Source organism: Rana temporaria, chromosome 1 (assembly GCF_905171775.1).
Source record: "Rana temporaria chromosome 1, aRanTem1.1, whole genome shotgun sequence".
NCBI lineage: Eukaryota > Metazoa > Chordata > Amphibia > Anura > Ranidae > Rana > Rana temporaria.
Genome location: NC_053489.1, coordinates 250,349,394 through 250,375,087, shown reverse-complemented (window position 1 = coordinate 250,375,087; position 25,694 = coordinate 250,349,394). Strand labels below are relative to the sequence as shown.

The 25,694-nt window shown below is 46.3% G+C and overlaps 1 protein-coding gene and 1 gene segment (V, D, J or C); both read right to left on the bottom strand.

The window, feature by feature from the left end:
* Positions 1–212: 212 nt before the first annotated feature.
* On the bottom strand, positions 213–2,509 carry LOC120924902. The segment is given in 2 exon segments: positions 213–1,881; positions 2,431–2,509. Coding segments are annotated over 2 exon segments (390 nt in total).
* A 4,505-nt stretch (positions 2,510–7,014) lies between these two features.
* LOC120940594 lies at positions 7,015–12,088 on the bottom strand. Of its 2 annotated transcripts, XM_040353555.1 has the most exons (3): positions 11,297–12,088; positions 8,586–8,695; positions 7,015–7,595 (listed from the first exon to the last, which is right to left on the bottom strand). In XM_040353555.1, exons 1-3 carry the CDS (start codon positions 11,396–11,398, stop codon positions 7,364–7,366), a joined length of 444 nt encoding a protein of 147 aa, XP_040209489.1. In that variant the 5' UTR covers positions 11,399–12,088; the 3' UTR covers positions 7,015–7,363. The 2 variants fall into 2 exon arrangements, with proteins under 2 accessions (XP_040209489.1, XP_040209482.1); XM_040353548.1 differs by lacking the exon at positions 11,297–12,088 and having other exon boundaries at positions 8,586–10,974.
* Positions 12,089–25,694: the final 13,606 nt, after the last annotated feature.

Here is a 25,694-nt window from a genome sequence, read left to right as displayed (position 1 = left end):
TCACTTTTATAAACCGGCCGTTTGTGACAGAACGGTCATGTACTGTGATGAGAAACGGAGAACATGTTCTCTGCTCCTTATCTCAGCTACATAAACCAGTACACCCCAGAGATCAGCCGTGATCCTGAGGATCACGGCTGATCTCTGTTTTATAAACGGACACCTATAACAGAAAGTGACTGAACAAGGAATTCCAAAATAGGATCACCAGGTATTATTTTAATAAAAGCTGCAATTTAAATAGACTGAGAATTACTTTATAAACTGCACGATAAAGCTGTTATGGGATTTTAAAGATTGGGTATAGATCTACTTTAAGCGTGGTTTCACACTAGAATTTGCTGCAGGTTCGGCACCAAACCTAAATCACAACCCATCCATGCAAACTGATTGTGTTAAGTTAACAACACCCCACAAACGGTTTGCAAAATGCAGCACAATTTGCATAATTGGATCGCATGGGATGAGTGTAAACACCAGTGGCGGTCTGTGCATTGTGGGCGCACGGGCGCCACCACCCTATGCTTGCTGCTGCCTCCCTATCCGTGTGCCCAGCCTGTTTCGGGATGCATGGACTCCTATGGCAGGGGGCATGAGGGTGTGTATTTTTTTGAAGCACCTGATTAGAAGCGACCTCCAGAGAGTGTGCTCTGATCTCACCCAATTGTGTGACCATAGTAAATGAATATTCGCTATTTTCACACCACTGTGCCTCCCCGCCAATCAGGAGGCAGGTCACTGAGACCTGTTTCCCGATTGGCCAAAGCACCTATTGGATGCCCAGCGCTTTGACGGAAGTGGGACAGAGCACAGAAAGCTGCCTGGAGTAGACACAGGAGAGGAGGAGAGGACACCTGATAAGTGCCGCGAGCCACCCGGGTGGGGGGTGCTGTGAGTGTGCCTGGGGTAGGGTTGCTGTAAAAGTTCCGCGATCTACCCGCGTGGGGAGGGGGGTGCTGTGAAAGTAGAGGGCCACCTGTGGTGCTGATCTATATACCGTATTTGCGAGGCTGAGTTATATACCCTATCTGTGAGGCTGAGCTGTATACTCTGTCCTGTGATTCTGGGGCTGTATACTCACGACACTATAGGTGGAAGCAAGTGCAATACAGAGGATGGAGTGGGTTGATAAGGGGTAGGACTTATGGGAAGTGGGAGTGGTCCAAAAGGAAGATCGGAGTCTGATGCACTTCACCAGCCGACACTGGTAAACACCCATGCGATCCAATTCTGGTGCTGACAAAAAAGGGTCCTACACCAGTTTGGTGCAAATGCAGTGTGATTTGAACCATACAAATCCATGGCTCAAATCGCACCCCAGAGAAACCTCATATCATTTGCACAGGAATATGCTGTGATTCCTGTGCATATTACATGCAGTGTCTCGCACAGCAGCAGTGTGAACCCAGACTAAGGCTTTCCATATTCCTAATATATCCATATAGAAAGTTAATTTCTTTATAATATTTAGGTGTTGCTATAGCAAACAGTCTACAAATGTGAACTCTTTTACTGTAGGACACAGCCATTGTTCATGAGGTTATTGCATGTAGATGAAGTTCTTGCACAGGTCTTCCTGTCGGTTCATACACTGTGCCTCCACCGAGCAGAGATACAACGCAGAGTCAGATACAATGGAGTGTTGGATGTGCAGTAAACAGCTTCCCTTGTTTGGGAAGAAAACGGTGAATCTTCCTTCTGGTTTTTGCTGTTCTGAAGGAGCATTTATGATGAGAACTGGACCACCTCCAGGGTTCAGCCTGTACCAGCTTAACCCATAAAAACTAGATGCTTTATATCCACAATATAGAGTCACATTTTCTCCTTGTGTGATGGTGATGGTGCTGTTTTGGTAATCTACAGAATTCTGGCAATGTACAGCTGTAAAACAAGAAATTAAGACGTCATAAACTGGAAAATAATACCTAATTTTTACTGTCAGTGTCCATGACTTACTTACAGTAGCCGGCATAATACAGAAATTATAATAGTGTGTAAAACTCAACATTGCTTAGCCAAACTAGCTTTTTCAATACATCTCATGATCATGGATACTGAACGAATTTTCTATATTTTTGTGATTTTCTGGTATTCTAATATTATTTTGTTTGTATGTAGGCCCTGTTGTGGATGATAACTAATGTGAATACATTTTATTACTCTGTAAAATGCTTTGTAATATGTTGAGTGATATATAAATTGAGAAAATAAAATGTTAGAACAGAATAATGGCATACATTATAAAGCATAAATAAAATAGTACTAAAGCACATGTCTGGCTTACACTAAAAAACAATATATTAAAGGAATATTATCTTAACCTGTCCTCAAAAATGAAAGTCGGTTGCTATTAATACATATAAAATCATGGGGTAAGTGATATGATTCTGCAATTAGAGATGTGATTGGTCCTGAGAAAAGAAAACTTACAGGAAATCCAGAAAACTTTCAGTAAAGCCAGACTCCATAGAGGGTACATTGTTGTGTATCTTCTGCATGTAAGATCTTCAAGAACTGAATGTGATGTGTGCTGTACGAGATGAGAATGTAGCTAGTCATTCACCACAGGATGCAGGATGGTGATATGTGACCTACATTGTCACCAAATCATATGACTGCAATTCTGTATTTCAAGGTGCACTTTGTGTGTTTATTCCTTCAAATGATGATATATGCTCCAAGGTGCACAGTGGAGACCAGCCAGGTACAGGGGAACCTCTGGAAGGGGGGGGGGTGACTGTCTGGGGACCCTGAAGTAAGGGGGGCTCTCTGGGGACCCTGATGTAAGGAAGGGGCTCTCTGGGAACCAGGATGTAAGGAAGGTGCTCTCTGGGGACCCTGATGTAAGGAATAGGCTCTCTGGGGACCCTGATGTAAGGACAGTGGCGTATCTAGGGTATGGCAGCAATGGCAAGTGCCATGGGCGCCATATGAAGGGGGCGCTGTTGAGTGGCTGGGCAGCAAGGCACTTACCAGGGTCTGAGGGTCTCATCTTCCCTCCTCCCGAGCATAGGCAGGATCTCCTTTTCAGCACCTTTACTAATGGACAATGGCAGCGCTATCCCTGCTGCATTCAGTCACAATCCTCACCTGTTCTCCCAAGCTCTCCCATTCTATCTGGTCGGGTTGGTAGCGCACAAAGAAGAAGGAGGAACATCAGTTTCTCCCTCTCCTCTGTGAAAACTGAGGCCTTAAAGCGGAAGTAAACCCATCAATTTAACAGTTTCAAAAAGCAGTTACATTTCTGGCATGCCGGGATTGCTAACTGTCACATTGGTTGTGCTCTCAACCAAACTGTCAAACCATCCAATGGCTGGTGTCATAACTGATCACATGTGCAGCACCATGGCAGTTGAAGATTAAACATAGGCCAAGAGGGCAGCTTCCACGGCTGAAAATTATAGGTGGGTTTACTTACACTTTAAGTGATGAAGATTTCATCAATTCCATTGGTTCTGCATTTTCCTGGCCTTGGAGGGCAGAGGAGGTATCAGGGGTCTAATAAACCCCAGATTTCCCCATAAAGAGGATATGTCACTACCCAAGGTATCACGAGGGATGATAAATATCACTAGTTTTGTTAGCTGTTTTTTTTTTGTTAAGGTTATTTGAAAGATGTGTTTCAAATGTTTCCCCAGGGGCGCAGTTTCAGCGTTTGCCATAGGCGCTATTTTCACTACATACGCCTCTGTGTAAGGAAGGTGCTCTCTGGGGACCCTGATGTAAGGAGGGGCTCTCTCACCAAGGCGCAGGTATCCTACATTTAAAATGTTACAATGTAGCTTTTTGCAACTACTGTCCGGTTGATCTGCTGAGCTGGTGGATCTTAGAATAAGGTGTCCAGATTTTTAAAATTAAATCTGGGGACATATTTAATTTTTTTTTATTAATGGCGGGAATCAGTGTCTTCCTGCCCATCGCCGCTGCCGCCCACTCACAGCCTGCCAAGTCTTATGCCGCGTACACACGGTCGTTTTTCGGCATGAAAAAAAAAAGGAATTTTTTAAAACGTCATTTAAAATCATCGTGTGTGGGCTTCACATCATTTTTCGGCTTCTGAAAAACGACAAAAAAAAATTCCAACATGCTGCATTTTTTCATGTCGTTTTTCAAAATGTTGTTTTTCGTGTGGTAAAAAATGATCGTGTGTGGGCAAAAAGGAAGTTTTATACCAGCGCATGCCCAGAAGCAAGTTAACCACTTGACCACTGGGCACTTAAACACCCTTCCTGACCAGACCAATTTTCAGCTTTCGATGCTCTCACATTTTGAATGACAATAACTCAGTCATACAACACTGTAACCAAATTACATTTTTGTCTTTTTTTTCCCCACAAATTGAGCTTTCTTTTGGTGGTATTTGATCACCTCTGCGGTTTTTATTTTTTCCGCTATAAATGAAAAAAGAACGAAAATTTTGTAAAAAAAATGAATTTTTCTTAATTTCTATCATAACATTTTGCAAAAAGGTAATTTTTCCTCATAAATTTGGCCTAAAATGTATACTGCTACATATTTTTGTTAAAAAAAAAAAAAAAAAAGGGATATTAGCACTGTAGTGGCACTGGGCACGGTAGTGGCACTGGGCACGGTAGTGGCACTGATGGAGCACTGGCGGCACTGATGAGTACTGGCGCGGCACTGACAGACACTAGCAGCACCAATGGGCACTGAAGTGGCAGAGGTGGCACTGGTGGGGACTGTAGTGGCACTGGTGGGGACTGTAGTGGCACTGGTGGCACAGATGGGGACTGTAGGGGCACTGGTGGGGACTGTAGTGGCACAGATTGGGACTGTAGGGGCACTGATGGGTAGTGTAGTGGCACAGTGTGGCACTGCTAGGCTCTGCTGGACACAATGTAGATTTTCACTCACTTTAAAAATCGCTTCTCTCCTCACACGCTGTATCGGTGTGAGGAGAGAAGAGAAGACCTTGGGATGACCTTTTTTTTGTTTACATTTGTCTGCTCCCTCATTGGAGGGAGCGATCAGGTGGTGAAAAGCCGCTATCATTGGCTCTTCACCGTGATCCGTGTTGCGTCGGGTCCCCTGGACCCGGCGAGCATGGACACTTCCGCGAGCGCGTCTCAGGGGGCGCGCAAACGAGGAAGTGCACAAGGACGTCCCAGGGACGTCGTGTCACAACAACTCGACCGCGCTGTAGCAGTATTTTTGCTATAGCGCGGTCGGCAAGTGGTTAAGAGACGGGAGCGCCCGTTCTGGTAAAACTACCATTCATGATGGAGTAAGCACATTCATCACGCCGTAACAGACCAAAAAGCATGAATCGTCTTTTACTAACAAGGAATCAGCTAAAAGCAGCCCAAAGGCGAATAGAACTTCCCCTTTAGAGTGCCGTCGTACGTGTTGTACGTCTCCGCGCTTTGTTCAACATTTTTTAAAAACGTTGTTTTTAATGATGAAGTTGGAAAAACTTTGTTTTTTGGACATGCTGAAAATGTCATATTTTTTTCATGACGAAAAACGACCGTGTGTACGTGGCATTACTCTCCGGGCCAGGCTACTACTGGGTAGGGGGGAAGAAGATCACTCCACCAGCAAAGGCAAGAAGATAAGCAGGCAGGCGGCTAGCCGGGACTTGAGCCAAGAACATGCGAGCGGAGCTGAATCGGCATGCACCCGAAACAGAAGAAATATTCCCTCCGCTCCGACCAGCACATGACTATGGTATACCAGAATACACCCTGACCGCTAAGACCCTTTTACAGTTAATACCCCCACATTAACCCTTAATAAATAATGAGACCACCACTTAATGTTGGAGTAAAAACTGGCCGTAGCAGCCTCCTTTATTTTAAATACTCTTTAAATAATAAATAACCAATAACATGACAACAAACACGTAAAATTCCTGAGATAATACCTCTCCTAAATGGTGTTGGACTTTGCAGGACCCACTAACCACTAAACTTATTCACACTTTAACTTTTTAACCTTGTAACTCTTTATTTGGCACTGCGGTGTCCTAACCTCTGGTCATAGGCCTCAAGCCGAAACTGGCTCAAAGACGACCGTTGACCGCAGTGCCCCCAATTCACCAATCTTCCAGCTACATTAGTAGACTGGGAACTAGAAACCCCTTCAGAAACCATCCACCACTGGGTACTGGTGTCCATCTTTGGGGTAATATCTTCTCCTGCAAAGTCCGAAAAACACCCGCCACTGCCACGACGATGTAATCCTCACCTGTAAAGAAACAAACACAAAAACAGCACCCAAACACATACCAAATTATCAAGTACCATCAGTCCATATTTTCTACCTCAAAACTAGGGAGGGTGGGTGGGAACTTTGCTCCCCCACGCCTGTCTGCCCGGGAAACTGGCTGGTGAGAGATATGTGTAAACTCCCCTCCCACAGCTCCTGCTCCTCCTTCCCCCCCAGCTACCAGGGTTCTGTTAACCCTGTCATGGCCGGCCCTACGCTGACTTGCAGTTGGGCTCCGTGCCTCACTTGACTATGGTATACCAGAATACACCCTGACCGCTAAGACCCTTTTACAGTTAATACCCCCACATTAACCCTTAATAAATAATGAGACCACCACTTAATGTTGGAGTAAAAACTGGCCGTAGCAGCCTCCTTTATTTTAAATACTCTTTAAATAATAAATAACCAATAACATGACAACAAACACGTAAAATTCCTGAGATAATACCTCTCCTAAATGGTGTTGGACTTTGCAGGACCCACTAACCACTAAACTTATTCACACTTTAACTTTTTAACCTTGTAACTCTTTATTTGGCACTGCGGTGTCCTAACCTCTGGTCATAGGCCTCAAGCCGAAACTGGCTCAAAGACGACCGTTGACCGCAGTGCCCCCAATTCACCAATCTTCCAGCTACATTAGTAGACTGGGAACTAGAAACCCCTTCAGAAACCATCCACCACTGGGTACTGGTGTCCATCTTTGGGGTAATATCTTCTCCTGCAAAGTCCGAAAAACACCCGCCACCAGCACCCGAAGGTAACACCTTACCTTCGGGCGCACCTCCACACCCTCATTGCTTGTTGTACCCCCTCCTCTAGGCGCAAAGCCCACATGTCAATCCCCACGTCCGTGAGGTGAACACCATCACTCCTGAGGTAACGCCAAGGCTCAACCTCCAATTCCGGGTGCCGAACCACCAGCCCCCCGTTCCTTAGCACAAAACGCCCCACATTCCTGTTCAGCTTCCTGCGCGCACGATTCACCGCGTCTACCGACCTCGCCATCCTCCACGATGTCCTAGCCACCATGTCCGACCACACCACTACCGTCTCCGGGAAAGACAACCGGAGCCGCTGAAAGTCGAATTTAATATCCCGCGCTATCTCCAGCATAGATCTCACCCCAAGATCATTGCCCCCAGCATGAATCACTAGCACATCCGGAGGTCTGTCCAAACGTGCCCATTTGTGAACCTCCGGCACAACTCTGCTCCATAACATCCCGGGTACCCCCAACCACCGTACCCTCGCCTCCTGTCTCGAAATCCCCAGTTGCCGACCGGTCGGGCGCGCCTCCGCCCGTTTTTCCCCCCGAACCACGTAAGAGTGGCCCAAAATCCAGACCAACAAAGGTCCAGTACCTGAAAGACAGTAAGCAACAACAAATAACTAACACATCCCCCAATACAGCGACACCCACGTTTCAAAACAGTCATCTAACTCATTTCCCCTTATCCCAACAACAACTCCCAAACTCTCACCGCAAATTTGCCACCAGCTGCGGCCTAACATATGAACGAAACCTCCTCGATTCCCACCTTCCTATCCTCTTTATTGCGTCCTCCCCTAGTCCATTCCTTGCCGCCTCCGTAGCAGCCCCAATCCTAAATGAATGAGCCGAGAACTCCCTTGCAACCAGGCCCAATTCCCCCAGACACTTCCTAAACACCGCCACAAACTGATATCTCGACAGCGGGGCCCCATTTTCGTGTACCAAAAAAGGTGCCCCCAACCGCCGGACGGATGTCCAGATATTTTCGGACCAGCCCCACTGGGCAAAGTTCCGATCCCTCGATCGGGAACACCTGGACCGCTCTGCCCATGCCACTCTGGTCCGTTTTGGACCTTCTGAGCCACAACGTGACCCCCTCCGGGGCCCAACTAACGTCCGATGCCCCCATGCCCCCTTGGACGATTCTCGACGGGCTCACCAACTCGCCTATCCTAAAAGCCCCGAAAAATGCCAGCGCAAATGCCGCGCGAAACAATGTAACTTCAAAAACGGACGAACCCACAGTGCCCATCCTATCCATCAACCCTTTTAAAACGTCGAAAGACACAGGGCGGCGCGTATCCAGCCGCCGCCCTTGCTTCCTGTACCCTTTCAGAGCCTGGCGCACCCAGAAATCCTTTGTAAAATCTGGCAACCCCTGCCACTTGAATAAAAACGCCAAACCGGCCAACTTCTTATCCAATACCGACTGAGACACTCCTGCCTCGATATTCCTGGACAAAAAGTACCACACCAACGTCCTCACCTCCGGTCCCGAGAGGTGCACCTCAGATTCCAGTACCAAGCTACTCCATTCTACCCATACTTTTTCATAGGCCGCCCAAGTACCCGCACTCACCGATTTTTTAATCCAGGTGGAGATGATTCCAATGGAATCTGCCACAGCCATTCCGGACAGGGGACCCCTCGCTCCTCTGCTTCCGGCACCAACTCCCGGAACCTGTCCCACTGGAACCGAGACAAAGCATCAGCCACGACATTTTCAACCCCCGGTAAATGCACCGCATAAACAAACACATTCAGCTGCAGACACCGCAGTACCAAGTGTCTCAGGAGCCGAATCACTGGGGGAGAGGACGCGGTCACGCGATTTATCACCTGCACGACCCCCAGGTTATCCCCATGGAAGCGCACCTTCCGATCCCGGAAAGACGTGCCCCACAACTCAACCGCCAGCACCACTGGAAACAGCTCCAACAGCACCAAGTTTTTCGTAAAACCCGCAGCCAGCCAGGACTGAGGCCAGGGGCCCGCACTCCACTGTCCTTGAAAAAAGGCCCCAAAGCCTGATCCCCCGGCCGCGTCTGTGTACAGCTCTAGGTCAAAATTGCTGACCGGGCCAGACATCCACAAGGCCCTACCGTTAAAGGCCTCTAAAAAAGAGTGCCAGACCCACAGGTCCTCCCTGTGCTCCTTCACCAGCCTTACATAGTGGTTAGGCAAACTAACCCCTGCCGTGCTGGCCGACAGACGCCGACAAAAAATTCTCCCCATCGGGAGGATCCTGCAGGCAAAGTTAAGCTTCCCCAAGAGCGACTGCAGCGCTCTCAGTTGTACCTTACGCATGCCAATCATCCCCCTGACCTCCGCCTTGAGGCCTTCCAACTTGTCCGCCGGCAGCCTGCATTCCATAGCCTCGGAATCGATAACTATGCCCAAGAACTGAATGACCGACCTAGGCCCCTCCGTTTTGTCGGGCGCCAGTGGCACCCCAAAACGCTCAGCTATGTGCTCCAGCGTGGCCAACAGAACCGCGCAAACCTTTGACCCCGCCGGTCCAATGCAGAGAAAGTCATCCAGATAATGGATAACCGAATCCACCCCCGCCACGTCTCGTACCACCCACTCCAAGAAAGAACTGAACTGTTCGAATAATGCGCAGGACACTGAGCAACCCATGGGCAGGCACTTGTCCACATAGAATTTGCCCTCCCAGTGACACCCCAACAACCGAAAGCTGTCCGGGTGCACCGGCAACAGCCGGAAAGCCGCCTCGATGTCCGACTTGGCCATCAACGCCCCCCGGCCGTACCGCCTAACCCAACTCACCGCCGCGTCGAACGAAGTGTAGCACACTGAACACTCCTCCGCATTAATCGCGTCGTTCACCGACCCCCCTTTTGGGAAGGAGAGGTGGTGTATGAGCCTGAACTTGTTTGGTTCTTTCTTCGGTACCACCCCCAACGGTGAAACCACCAGGCCTGCTAACGGAGGGGACTCAAACGGGCCACCCATTCGGCCCAGCCCGACCTCCTTACGTAGCTTCTCGGAAACCACTTCCGAGTGTTGCCTAGCTGAACGTAAATTTTCGGACATTGGCGGAATCACGGTCAAATTAGCAGGGATACGAAAACCAACTGTAAACCCCTCCTCCAGGAGCTGGGCAGCCGCCCTGTCCGGATACCTACCGAGAAACGGCAGCATCCTTTTCACCATCACCGGCGTGCTCCCTCTTGCCTGAAGGATCTCCGGAACGGCCCTTGCCCTGCTTGAAGCAGCGGGAAGAGGGGTGATTACCCCCACACCCGGAGCACTCATGCTTGTACCGGCACGACCCTCCGAATTTGCAGTTTCCCTCGTTGAACTGCCAACAAACCCCCTTTTTCTTTCCGGCCGACTGTCCCAGGGAAGAGGCCCCGCCGGCCCCCCCCTGAAAAAACGGCGCCGACGTCCTCGGAGCCGTCATAAGCCGCATCCAAAGGCTAATGTCCTTCGCGTCCCACCGAATGTCCGGCCTAATCGCCCGACGTTGCCTAAATTGCTCGTCATAACGAAGCCAACCCGTGCCCCCATAACAACGATAGGCCTCGCTAATCGCCTCCTGGTAGCTGAAGAGCGCCGAACAGTGTTCGGGGTTCTTCTCGCCAATCACGCTGGCCAAAATAGAATAAGCCTGCGACCAATTCGCAAACGTGCGAGGTATGAGCCGATACCTCCGCTTTTCCTCGTCCTCCTTTTTGGAGTCCTCGGGCTTCACCCTATCCAAGTTGAATTTCTCCAACGGTAACAAAGCGAATATCTCCACATATTCGCTCTTCCAGATTTTTTCCCGAACCTCTTGTTTCAAATGTGCCCCCAGCGGCGCATCATAACAAGTATACACTTGCCCCTTTGCTTCATCCGCTAACCGCACCAAATCCCGCTTCTTGCCTGCGGCCCCTGCCGGCTCGGCAGTCCCTGCCGTCTGTGCCGCCGGTCCTGACCCCAAGCCACCCCCGTTCGCCTCCTTCTCAGTCACCACTACCGCCGTTGGGGCAGCTGCCGCAGCCGCCGCAGCCCCCCCTCCCGGCCCCCAAGCCGCGGTCGGGCCCGCGGGGGGTCTGTCCCCCCCTTTAAGCTGGCTAACCAACGCCTCTAGCCCCGACAAAAATCTCTGCAACCCCGCATCCACCCCAGGATTCCCCACCTGTGCGTCCGTAACCTGGGAAGATGTCGCACTGCCCCCAGCCACCGCGGGCACCACCAACCTATCCCGGGCCCCCCCCACCCGGCTCCCCACAACCACATCATCACAACGTAAATTTGAAACATATGTGGAAAAGGACTTACCGGGCTGCGTGGAAGCAATCCCATCAGCCGATCGTCTGGAATCCCTCGCTGTAGGCACCGTCCTGGGCACGACCTCCTCCTCCGAACCGGACAGCTCCCCATCCGACTGGTCCTCGCACAGCCCCTCTTCCCCCGATGATGACCCCCCGGGCAGCTCGGTCCCGGCGGCCGAAGGCCCAGGGCCGGATTCGCTCTCCCTGCGGGCCCTGGACCCGTGAGCGGATTTTGCCGGCGCTTTCCTGCCAGGCGTAACTCTGCTGCGGTCTTCCTGCAAGTGGCCAGCCGTAGCAGCTGAGGGGCTAGCCACCGTAATCTGGGATCCCTCTCGCCGAGGCCTGCTGACCGGGCCCGTCTCCACCTGCTCCACACGTCGGGCGGGCACGGCCGCCGTACCTGAGCCCCCCGGCCGTCCCCCCCTCTGTCCTTGGGTGCTCCTGGTCCCCCCTGCCGGGCCCTCAATGACCCCCGTAGCCGGCGCCGCCGCACGCTTTGCGGGGGGGCCCGATGGGGCCCTGTTCCTGCCGCCTTCCGACCGCTGCTGACCAGGGGATGGGCTGGGTGAATATCTGCGGGGGGGGCGCGACGAGCGCGACCGCGCGGTCCCCCGGCCGGTGTGACTGGGCCCCGATAGCGCTGCTTCCCCACCGCTCTGAATAAAGTCCCGGCCCGTGTGGTTAGGCCCCGACGGCGCCGCGCCGCTTGCTGCCCCGTTCTGAGGGAGAAGTGTCCCCAGCTGACGCTGCAGCCAGTCCTCCCCCCGCACCGCCGCCTCAGCCCTAATCTGTGCAAACAGGGCTTCAATCCCTGCCATCTCGCCGCCCCTACCTGTGTCCCAACGCTTGCTGTGCAGAAAAAATCCCAGCTGCAGGCTGTACAGACCTTGCAACTTTGCTCCCCCACGCCTGTCTGCCCGGGAAACTGGCTGGTGAGAGATATGTGTAAACTCCCCTCCCACAGCTCCTGCTCCTCCTTCCCCCCCAGCTACCAGGGTTCTGTTAACCCTGTCATGGCCGGCCCTACGCTGACTTGCAGTTGGGCTCCGTGCCTCACTTGATCATCAGAAAGGGGCACAGATAATGGGAAAAAATACACCCCCCTAAGCTAGTAGGAGCGACGTAACGGGGGTTTGTAATTCAGATTTTTTTTTTTTTTATTATTCTGCACTGACTGTCTTTGAAATTGCCCCAGCCCCTGTTCAAATCCAATCCAGGGACAAAACCAATGACAGACATGATCCGGGGAGTATCCCCGGAAACCGGGGATGTCTGGTCACCCTATCTTAGAAGGAAAGGTTTTCACTCTCTTTTACAGAAGGTTATCACCTTCATACCATATAAATAAGGGTTCATTAGTGCCCCAGGGGAGTTCTAGACACACTTAGCCGGATTAACGTACGCCGGCTTAACTTTGTGCGGGCGTAGCATATGTCATTTACGTTACACCGCCGCAAGTTAGAGAGGCAAGTGCAGTATTCACAAAGCACTTGCTCCGTAATTTGCGGTGGCGTAGCGTAAATTGGCCGGCGTAAGCCTGCCCAATTCAAATGTGGAAGAGGTGGGCATGTTTTATGTAAATGAATTGTGACCCCACGTAAATGACGCGCTTTCCGAACGGCGCATGCGCCGTCCGTGGACGTATCCCAGTGCGCATGCTCCAAATTACGCCGCAAAGACTCATTGGTTTCGACGTGAACGTAAATTACGCCCAGCCCCATTCACGGACGACTTACGCAAACAACAAAAAAATAATTTTTTTGTAATTATAGATTTTATTGTTTTTTAATCGATTTTATACAAACAAACATACTTCAATTGCATACGTATCACATATATAACATATCTCAAATCGATTCTGCAATAGAAGGAACTTACAGAGCATTTCAGTTCCAAATGTTTTCCTTTTCTAGATATACTGACGGTATAGATAATCTTCATCGTCCTTCCTATTTATCAAACCGGCACAACAGAAAACAAAAACAGAACAAAAACAAACCAACCAAAAAAAAAGAAGAAAAAATAAATATTCCTCTATTCCGCCTCCGCCAGCGCACAGACATATTCTCTAGAGCAGACATACGCTGACAATGTTGACCATTTTTTATTAAACTTCTCTTCTCTGCCTTGAATAGTAGCACTATCCCTTTCCATAGTATATATTTCAGCTATTTTTTTAAGCCACTGCGAGACAGAGGGAGATGATTCCCGCTTCCAGAGAGCTGATACACATGACTACGACGGCGCAGATTCGGAGTTACGACGACGTATCTACTGATACGCCGTCGTATCTCTACCTGAATCTGGCTAGTAGTCATCACTCTGTCAGTCTGACCCAGTCGAGGTTCCAAGGGATATGGATTCACATGGGCTTATGCTGTCAGTTACTGGACTTTTTTGTGGTTTACTTGCTACCTCTTGTAGAATTACTGTCAGTATGGGCTCTTGCCTTGCTAAGTATTACCTTTATAAACTTTTCTGCTCAATTCAGGTATAACTACCTCATGGGCAGTGCACTGGAGAGCTTTGTACATGAATGGGTGTTGAAGATGTCTTTGAAAACTGTTTAGTTATTACCTTTTATCTAATTCAGTAAAATATCTTAATTATTCATCTGCCTGGTCTGAAGTCTCTAAAAGGGTGTATGTAAGGTGTATTAAAGAACAGCGCTTACATCAGGGGAGCGAAGAGGTTCGAGAAAATTTAATACTGAAGTCTAAGGAGCAGAATGCTGTCCTGAGGAGGTTATATTCCTGTTACTAATGACTATTTTTTTGTGTCACTTGCCAAAGCAGCCAACCAACCTGGAGACAGGTGACATGGCAAGTGTGGTGGTTACCCTGGTAGTGAAGGGGTGGTATGCCTGGCCCCTTCACTAGGAATCGGTTCCACACATACTTTGACTGATCTCGGTCATGGCCCAGAGCACCTAGGAACCTAGCCGGTAGTCACGGGAGGGAAAGATGTAGTGAGGCCTCAGGAAGGATAACAAGCATGGAGTTATAGAGAAGTGCATTTCCTGTATCCAGTAGTAACATTCGGATCAGTCACTAGGAGTGAATTGATGGGACTACTGTTTTGGTAGGGACCAGTATATACTCCACTGTACGGTTTGGAAATGCTGCAAACCTAGGGTGAGGTGCTCTCTAACAGTGTAGTGTCAACAGTGTAAGAAGTTTGGCCACAGATTACAAAAGTGTAAACTGTGCAAAAGGCTCACTTCTGAGATTGGGGTATCACCTTAATTATGATTTTCACATGACCGCAGCTCCCGCTATGCTTTAGGCATTAGTGAGTGCTGTTGCACAGTTTCCCCTCTAGGGCACCATATGCCTCGCCCACATGCTTGTGGTTGGCAGAATTATGAGGGCGCTGATCAGTGCCCTTGTAGTTCATTGACTCTTCTTGCAGTTCAGTAACTGTCTGTCCATATGGAGGTATGGGCAGACAGCCGTATTGAGCCCCTGCAGGAACCTAACATTGCACTCATGATCCACAGATCATGGGCACAATGCTTTGCAGGCTCCAGGGTAAAAAATAATAAAAAAATTGCAATTTTGTAATTGTTTTACTAAAGGTGAACTTATCCTTTAAGACAGCAACTTGATATGTTTGGTCAGTGAAGGCAGCCTACTTTTGATATTAAAGACAATCTACTTTTTTTTTGACAGATTTAGCACCCTCCTAGAGTAGGATACTAGGCAAATTTAGATGTTGTCTCCTTTTATAGTTAACTTCTTGGAGCCCGTGCCATTGTCAAATGACGGCCAATAGGTAGCTCTTCAGGTCCTGAAGGCCGTCTTTTTACGTCCTCGGCTCCTCCGGCCACTGGGGGGCGCGTGAGCGCCGCCGGCGGCGTGTGCCTGGTGTGTCACTGAGATATCGATGCGCGTGCCTGCTGGCCTCAATGTCTGCCAGGTACCTGTGATCGCCCGTTACACAGCCAAGGACGTGGATCTGTGTGTGTAAACACAGAGGTCCATGTCCTGTCAGGGAGAGGAGACCAATGCTGTGTCCCTTGTACATAGGGACACAGAACGGTCACCTCCCCCAGTCAGTCCCCTCCCCCAACAGTAAGAATCACTCCCAGGGAACACATTTAACCCCTACCTTGCCCCCTAGTGTTAACCCCTTCCCTGCCAGTCACATTTATACAGTTATCAGTGCATATTTATAGCACTGTTCGCTATGTGAATGGTCCCAAAAATGTGATATAGTCCCAACACTCCTTAGTACCCTTCTGTCTTTATCATTTCCTTTGGGGTTCTGTACACCAGAGCAGGGCAGACAATATTCCAGCTCCCTGCCAACTGAAGAAGTAACTGCCCAATTAAACATAAGATCCAATTCTCTTGGGATGAAAACTACATGGTTCCCATGCTTGCTTAGTTTATAAAGAGCTAAGTGTTAACTTTGTTTCCATTACTTTACCTCTTGCATTCACTGAGTTTACACTTGTTTGCATTGTTTTAGATTTATTCTTGATTTTTTTCTTGACCCATGTAATTCTCCCTTTAAATAAGTTTCTCTTTTACCTTTTCCATCTTCTCTGTTCTTTGGCTGTTGTAAATACATTCGCTCTTTAGGACTCCTTAATCTTATATTGCTGTATTAATTTATGGTATTTGGAATGTGTGTTTTTTGTTGAGATTCTATTCTTTAATGCAGGAGTCTGTAGCCAACTGATGACCAGGTGGCACAGTGGGAGGTAAGCGATGACCTCACCTCCCGCTAGGTAGCCGTGCCTGTATCTCCTCTTCCAGCTCTCCTGCCCCACTGACAAGGTCATCCTATCAGCAAAGCAGGGGGCAGAGGAGCTGGAGATCTGCAAAGAGAATGGAAATCTTTTCATATTAACAAGCAGGTAATCACCCACTTGTTAAAGTTGACCTACACTTCATCTGAGCACCACAAACCAAAAATTATATTTAATTGCTTTTAATATTTAAAGCAAACTCACCCTTCTATCCATGTCTTCATGCTTTATTTTGTTGAGAAATCAGTTTTAAAAAAAACCCCTAGGATTTCTGGCCGTGGCCATCTTGAGTAAGGGCAGATGAGTCATGTAGAATTTACTTCCTGAAATCCACTAAGGCATGCAAGCAGGAGAGGGTGTGCGTAGCTGAGAAAGGCCCCTCCTACCCTGCTGAAGACTCCTGGGATGTTTTATAAAATTTGCCTAGGCATGGAAACCAGGAAGTAACTGAAGAAATGTAAAAAAAGGTAAACATAATCAAATATGATATACTTTCCTATTAATTTAGTAATGCTAGTAGCATAAGGATTAAAAATAGTTTTTATGGACTGAGAGAGTGAAGTGCCACTTTATTATCATACATTGGGCAGCTCAACCTCTCCGTCCAAATCTGCAGTTCCTCCCGCTCCTTGCCCTTCTGATAGGTTGACATTGTCAGAGACGGACAGGCTGAATCCTGCTTCTGCCCTGAGGAAGGTAGGGCTGTGCAGGGAGGCCAAGAGTAAAGGGGGCCTGTGATTAGAGAGAAAATGGGGAGGGGGCATGACTGCAAGGGGCACTGTGATGAGAAGGGGTGCTTTGATTGCAAGGGGACTGCTTTGTAAAAGGGCAATGTAATGATTACAGTGCTCCTTTACAATGCAGTTCCTTTTATATCAAAGTGCCTTTTTACAGTGCAGTCCCCTTCACATCACAGCCCCCTTTACATTACAGTGCAGTCTCCTTTACAGTGCAGTTCCCTTTACACCACATTACCCTGTTACAGTGCAGTCCCCTTCCACTAGCATCTTAGCAACCACAATTTTGAGTTGGAAACTGTCATTCATCAGTGGCAGTAGTCATACCACCACTAATAAATGGATTCCTGCACAACATGAGGTTTGATGTGGCTGCTAGGTGAACTGGTTATTTATTTAATCTCTTTGCTAAAGTATGAACAGCTGTAACTCTGTAGAATGTAGACATAAGTAAACAGTTATTTGTTTACAGTTTTTTATTGATTTTATGTTTTTACAAAACTCCCCTTTAAATTCCCAATTGTGATGGAAAAAAATCTGCGCAGCATCCACTGGACCCCAGAAATTATTGTTGTAGTAGGAAATCAGGTGAAGTTCTTGCACAGGTCTTCCTATGATTGTGTCACACTGTGCATCATGCACAGCACAGAGATACAACGCAGAGTCAGATACACCGGGGTTCTTCATATGCAGAAAACAGCTGTCACCCTGAAAGTCAAGTGTGAGTTCTCCTTCTGTCGCTCTTTTTTTGCTGGAGGCATAGATGATATGAACTGGACTGGATCCTGGGTTCAACTTGTACCATCTTAACCCTCGAAAATTACTCACTCTAAAAGAACAATATAGAGCCACATTTTCTCCTTCTGTGACGGTGATGGTGTCATTCTGGTAATCCACAGAATCCTGGCAATTCACCACTGCAAAACAAGAACATACAACTGAGTACTTTTACAGGAAAAAAATATTTTCATACTACTCAGGTTAATTTTTATGTACTTAATTTCCACATGCTAATATTTGTTTCATTTATGTGTGATTTTACTGATAGTATGTCAGTTATTATTATAATACTTACTGTGCATCAAGAAAAACAGCAGCTAGTCAAATTACACTAAACATAAGAGGATTTATTCTGTAAAAAACACACTGTGATAAATAAACTTACAAGAGGTCCAGAGAGTCCAGAGTAACAGGAAACTCCATAGTGAGCACATTGTTGTATCTTCCTCAGTAGATGAATGTGTGAGATGTGTGCTTGTTATACCGCAGTAGATATATAGCGTGTCACCTGACCTCACCACATCACATGACCACAATCCTACTATATGAAGCTGGAGCTTGTCTCTCAACTAAAAATATTATATTGACATTACATTAATATTATTGTCTTCATTATTATTATTCGAAAATATTGTGTACACTGTGTTGTTTGGTTTCTTTTTTTTTTTTCTTAGGTCTTTATTGCTGCTTCCTAAAGAAAAAAAAATAGACCTCAGAGTAGCCCTTTTTTTTACATTTTTTTCTACTTTGTTTTATTTTTTTCGTCAATTTATCACCAACTTTGTCAGTGCCAGGGTAATCAAAACAATAACATTAGCACCACATTTCTAGTGGTCTGGCTCTTTAAAATGGTCTCAGAATGTTTAGACATTTAGATATATATCTTTTGTGCAAAGAAAACATTTTGATATAAAATATATTTTAAATATTTTATTAATAATTAGTTAATTAAAGGGGTTGATAAGGTTCACATTTAAAAAAAAATAACAAACATGTCATACTTACCTGCTCTGTGCAAAGGTTTTGCACAGAGCAGCCCTGAGCCTCTTCTTCTGGGGTGCTCTGCTGGCACTCATGGCTCCTCCCCTTTATCCAGTGGCCCCACAGAGGGCAGCTTTTCATGGGGGTACCCGTGCAGGTTGACACACACAGACAGCAGGACTCGGCCCTGCTCCCCAGCTCCCGTGTCACTGGATTTGACTGATAGCAGCGGGACACAAAATATTTGTGTGTGTGTGTGTGTGTATATATATATATATACACACACACACACAATAGTGTACCTTGGATTACGAGCATAATTCGTTCCAGAAGCATGCTTGTAATCCAAAGCACCCGTATATCAAAGCCAGTTTCCCTATAAGAATTAATGGAAACTCAGATAATTTGTTTCACAGTCACATCTGGTGAATGCAGCACTTTATGGGAGGGCAGCCGGGGCTACCAGTACCAAATGTGACTAGAGGTGCGGGGTTGATGGAGACTCTCGGAGACACTAGGAGATGCTTGGAGACACTCTGGAATGGAGTGTCCCTGAGGCTGCGTACACACGGTCGAACATGTCCACTGAAACTGGTCCGTGGACCAGTTTCCGCGGACATGTCCGACCGTGTGTACGGCCTAGCGGACAGGTTTCCAGCGGACAAAAGTTCCTTAGCAAGCTAAGAAACTTGTCTGCTGGAAACATGTCCGTCGGACATGTCCGATGGTTAGTACACCTAATCGGACATGTCCGCTGGTTATGACGTGTAACCAGCGTCCCGAAATCCGCGCATGCGCCGAATTGATTCGACGCATGCGTGGAAGCATTGCAGTTCCGTGTTTCAGAAAAGAAAAAAAAAGTCTTAGGCAGGTGTGCAGAAATGCTTTAAAAAATATATATTTTAATTGTTTACAGTATATTTATCAATTTACAAAACGGGATTTCTCTTCTGTTCATTTATATTCCATTTTGATAACTGATAAAAAGAAACTAGTAACACTCCTATTTCCAAAACATTCTTATTTACAGCATTTTTTCTCACCTGCCTAAAACGTTTGCACAGGTGATGATGGAGAATGCAGGAGGAGACAGAGGGAGAGTAGATCGCTCTTCCCAGTGAATGGCTGGGCAGGGGGGCATGTCAGCAGCAGTCTTGGCCATTGGAGGACAGGCAGGCTGTTCTCCCAGCACAGTCAGAAATCATCTGAACATGCTGGGATAGATGTGCTTCTTTGCCTAGTGTGGTCAGTTTGAAATAAGAGACCAAGGGGACTGGAATGATCACCAAGTATTTCACACAGAGGAAGCAATGCAAAGAAAACAGTATACTCTTTACCAAAGACACATATCAGGAATATAAAATGTTGGGGTAACACACGCTTTAACTTATATCACTTATATTTATTTTGTATATGTTGTTGAAAATGTATATGTACTTATTTAATTATGTATTTTTTTTATCCATTGTCAGAGTGGTAACTGTTTTTTTTCCCTCTCCAGAAGAAATACATTATTGCATGTGGGCAGCTTAGCCAGGAATGTAACTGCTTTGTGAAACTGTTAAATCAATGGGTTTACTTCCGCTTTAATGATTTAATCACCTTACACATGTGAGTGCAATCTTTTTATTGTTTTTATTTTTAATAAAGTTATTTACTGTGCTATATTAATGCATTGTTTTCTCTTTCAAGACTCAAAAAGCTCTGCTTACAGTTCCTGAATTGTGGGGCAGATTCAGGTAGTTCTTAAATGCACCAATTTTACATAATGACACTCTTACTGCACCAAATTAAAAAATAATTCCCCCCAGTCCATGCAATGAAACTGGCGGCAATTAACACCAAATGTATGTGGGTGTACAGAGATAGGCAGAGTGCCTGTCTCTATATGCTGTCTTCTGAGGAGCAGCTACCCCTACTGCAAAGTAACCACAAGGGATCCTCGCTTGGCACTGCTGCCATTCAGAGAAAGCTTTGTCCTTTTTTTAAACAAATACAAGCTTATTTCTTATTTGACAAGGTGGAGAGACGAGGCAATGGCATCTTTATCTCCACAACATCCAGTCAGGGAATCCCTTGTATTCATTGGAAAAAATAAAAGGTATCCTCTAAATTGCGAGCAAGCCCCTATGATTACTATGCAGAATGGCACCTGTTAGGCATTGGACCCAGAAGACGTATCAGTGTAGTAGCAGTGACTACTACCTTAATTTGCAGCTTACACCAGAACCTGCCAAGCTGGACCAATATAACTATGCAATAAAAAATCACACCTAAATGCCAGCTTTAAAGATGCCTTCAAGCTGCCCTCGCGCCCTCATCTTATGTTATCACACATATGGAAAATTCTTTTAGTAAGAGATTAAAATAGACATTTTCGCAAAACAAATTTCAAATAGACTGTACTGCCATCTAGTGGTAAATTATAATATGTGAACCTCAATTCCATTATCCCATTCTTATTAGGGTATGCAGCTTTCTGAAAAAACAAAAGTGTGGCGCTGATGAAAGTATAAAGCAAAGTCCATGTAATAGGACAATTGCAAATAGCAGATAGGCCAAAGTCCACAGTGGAAACAGATCTCTGAAGCGGATGAAGGACAACAAAGCATAAGTTCCTTAAACCATGAAGATGGGTAAAGATGTCTGCTTACCAGATGTTGAGACTTGAGTAGGTGTACACCTATCAAGTCATACAGGCTTGTAGGTTACTAAGAACCTGATGTCATCTGCTGGGGGAAAGGGATGTAGGATCCGATAGTCCTTCCTCCTGGATATTGTTGATTAACCGATAGCCATATAGAAGTCTCAGACAAGGGAATCGATGATTGACCAAAGGAAGATTAAAACACACATAGCGTGATACTGCGTATGGTTGAAGTTTATTTTAAAGGGAATAAAAAGTTTACACTCACGTGTGACCGGAGTAATAAAAGCGCTTGTACAATAAAAGGCAGAAAAGGTCAGTGTCTTCTCCCGACGCGTTTCGTTCAATAGAACATCGTCTTGGGGCACGTAGCTTTCTGGAATTAGTAGTATTTGTCTTTACATTGTTGTATTGGAATATTTTTTTTTGTTTTTTTGTCATAATAAACTGGTAAAAAAGGGGTCCAAAGGATCACCTAACAGTTCACTTTCTAAAAGTAAAGTCACAAAGGGACCTCATTAAGCAAGAAACCCTGATCAAAATGAGAATCTTACTTTGAAACCACAGGCATTTAGGAGGATTCTTCACCCTCGGTGATGTCATTTGTAGCGCTGCAACTAACGAGTATCCCCTAAATGGACTTTAAAGGCACAAAGATAAGCTATATATTAGAAAAATAAATATATAAATATAATTTATTGTGCATGTACAAAATAACATACATTAAAATTGGATTATGTATGGAATGAATACAAAGAAGAATGAGAATAACAACCAAATATAGAAAAATATAAAGGACATGATTATCCAAATAGCACCCGGCATTTCGGAGAGACAACTCTCTTTCCTCAGGGGTATAAGGAAGAACCAGCCAGCTATCTGTAAAGTGTACAATAATGGATTAACATAGGATATCACAAAATATATCAGAAATGGCATTTGCGACAAAAAAGTATCAAATCAATACTCACAACTTTGGAGTTATTCTACATATATAACATTCCATTTAAACATTTAAAAACAGAGAAAGATGAGCAGTATAGCGCCCTGGAGTTACTGGTGCGTTCAATGCTTAGTAAATAGCTGAATTGTCGCTAGGTGCCCGCTAGGGTTCCCATCCAAAACTACTGGAGTCAAACCAACTAGACCCTGTAATGTAAAGTAAAATGAACCTATTACACTCAAGTGTCTTTTTAAACAAGAGTTTTAGTGAATACCGAAATGAGAGCCAATTAGAGAGCATTCTTTGGAAGTGAAAATCTGAGCTAGTATAGTCCAATGCAAGTTTTGGCCATTGATTCTAATGGTACGATTGTAACTTTCACAAATAAATCCTTTTAATGTTGAGATGAAATGTATCTTTCTCTGAAATTATTTTCCTTTGAAACATTGTTGCTTCTACATAAAATATTTTGTTTTTCAGAATGCTAGAACGTGGAATGTTTTGATGTTTTGGTAAAATATATTTTTCTCTGTCACTTTCACTTGTTACTCTCCATCTCCCAACAATCTTTACCCAACTCACACAGATGTCATTACAAAGCACAAACAATACCATTGCTGATGGAAATTTAAAACGACTCACAATTTGTTGTGCTTTTTATTATTTCTAAATAATCCTAATTTTAGCCCCAAAAATTTGATATGTGTACCAACATCAGAAATCAAATTTGAGGGTAATATCACTTTTCTACACTCACCCACAAAAAACACCAAATATCCCAGAATAAATCAATAAGTAGAACTCTTGAGTAATGTAATTCCATCACCTGTATGTCCAAAAAAATGCAGTATTTGTGTGTATGAGGTTCTCACATGTGGTGGCTTAGAGGTTAGAACTTCTGCTTAGTATTCCTGAGGGTCTGGGTTCAAATCCCAAACATGCTGCTTCATGTAGAGAAGTTGTCTCATCTCCCAGGTCCTAAAACGATGTCCAAATGTAGTATTTATGTGTAGGAGGGTTCCAATACCATTGTAAATCTTGCCAGATACACAATTTCGCCAAAAGTATTGGGACGCCTGCCTTTACACACACGAACTTCAATGGCAGCCCAGTCTTAGTCCGTAGGGTTAACATTTGATTTAGCCCACCCTTTGCAGCCAGAACAGCTTCTGGGAAGGCTGTCCACAAGGTTTAGTGTGTCTATGGGAACGTTTGATCATTCTTCCAGAAGTGCATTTGTGAGGTCATGCACTGATGTTGGATGAGAAGGCCTGGCTCCCAGTCTCTGCTCGAATTCAGCCAAATGGTGTTCTATCGGGTTGAGGTCAGGACTCTGTGCAGGCCAGTCAAGTTTCTCCACCCCAAACTTGCTCATCCATGTCTTTATGGACCTTGCTTTGTGTACTGGTGCACAGTCATGTTGAAACAGGAAGGGGCCATCTCCAAACTGTTCCCACAAAGTTGGGAGCATGAAATTGTCCAAAGTGTCTTGGTATGCTGACGCCTGAAGAGTTCTCTTCACTGGAACTAAGGGGCCAACCCAACCCCTGAAAAACAACCCCACATCATAATCCCCCCTCCACTAAATGATTTGGATCAGTGCACAAAGCAAGGTCCATAAAGACATGGATGAGTGAGTTTGGGGTGGAGGAGCTTAACTGGCATGCACAGAGTCCTGACCTCAACAGAACACCTTGGGAATTAATTAGTGCGGAGACTGTAGGCCAGGCCTTCTTGTCCAACATCAGTGCCTGACCTCACAAATGCACTTCTTGAAGAATGGTCAAATATTCCCATAGACACACTCCTAAACCTTGTGGAGCCTTCCCAGAAGAGTTGAAGCTGTTATAGCTGCAAAGGGTAAGCCAAATGAGTATTGAACCCTACAGACTGAGACGAGGATGCCATTACAGTTCATATGTGTATAAAGGCAGGCGTCCCAATACTTAGGACAATATATTGTATATTGATTGAAGACACTGAGGCCCCATACACACGGGAGGATTTATCCGCGGATACGGTCCAGCGGACCGTTTCCGCGGATAAATCCTCTCGAGGATTTCAGCAGATTTTCATGCGATGGAGTGTACTCACCATCGCATTGAAATCCGCGGCGAAATCCTCTGGCGATGACGTGTCGCGCCGTCGCCGCGATTATGACACGGCGACGTGCGCGACGCTGTCATATAAGGAATTCCACGCATGCGTCTAATCATTACGACGCATGCGGGGGATCCCTTCGGACGGATGGATTCGGTGAGTCTGTACAGACCAGCGGATCCATCCGTTGGGATGGACTCCAGCAGATGGATATGTTGTGCATGTCAGCAAATATTCGATCTGCTGGAATCCATCCCAGGGGAGATATATCCGCGGAAAAAGATCCGCTGGCGTGTACACACCATAGGATCTATCCGCTGAAACCCATTTGCTGGGATTTATCTGCGGATGGATTCTATGGTGTGTACGGGGCCTGAGCGTGGCTATGGACTTAGGGCTGGTTCACGCCACAGAGATGCAGAGAACATGTGTGAGGCTGCCTGCTGGCTAAGTGGGTGGCAATTCTGTCTAGCAGCGCTGGGGTTGCTGGTTCAATTCCCCAACATGCTAATGCTTGTGTGAAGTTTATATGTTCTCCCTGTGTTGGTTTCTCACCACAATCCAAAGACAAGCTGGCATTTTATTTGTCTCCTGTGAAAATAGTCTCTAATGTAAGAAAGTTCGTTTTGGACTTTAGATTGGAAGCTCATTGCAGCCAGGGCCTGATGTTAATGTTTGTTAGCACTAATCATGCGCAGGGACTTGGACATTTAAAATGGTAGGGTTTACACTGCACAGGTACAGGAATGAATGAATGAATGACTTGTATAGCGCTACTCATGCGAACTGAATCGCCTCTGGGCGCTTTTTCCAGCCAGTGTCTGCTTGGCTGGTGCGGTCATTTTACCCCGTAGGATCGTGACACGCTTGGGACACACAGATATACATATATATACTGGGCTGATTTGGACAGGATCCAATTTACCTACCACCATGTCTTTGGAGTGTGGGAGGAAACCGGAGTACCCGTAGGAAACCCACGCAGGCACAGGGAGAACATGCAAACTCCAGGCAGATGATGTCGTGGTTCGAACCAGCGACCCTTTTGCTGCTAGGCGAAAGTGCTACTCACTACACCACTGTGCTGCCCTTGCTTAGAAAACTGTTGCTTTGTTTATGTGCATATAAATGGACTTGGATCGTTGGCCTGTAGTTGGAGATTTGATGCACATAGCCAAGGGCTAACACAGTTGCAAATAGTATTATGTGTTCCTGCCCATCAGGTGCAATCACTTTAGACAAACATGAAGAGACAGATTGAAAGATACTGATGGGCGTGTACAGGGCCGGCCTTAGGTGTTCAGGCGCCCCGTGCGAGCTAATCATGTGGCGCCCCCCCCCCCCCAGATCGTTACACAATACACACTGACCGCTACACAGTACACTACCCACAAACCACTACACAATAAACTACCCACAGACCACTACACAATACACACTGGCCACCACACAATACACACA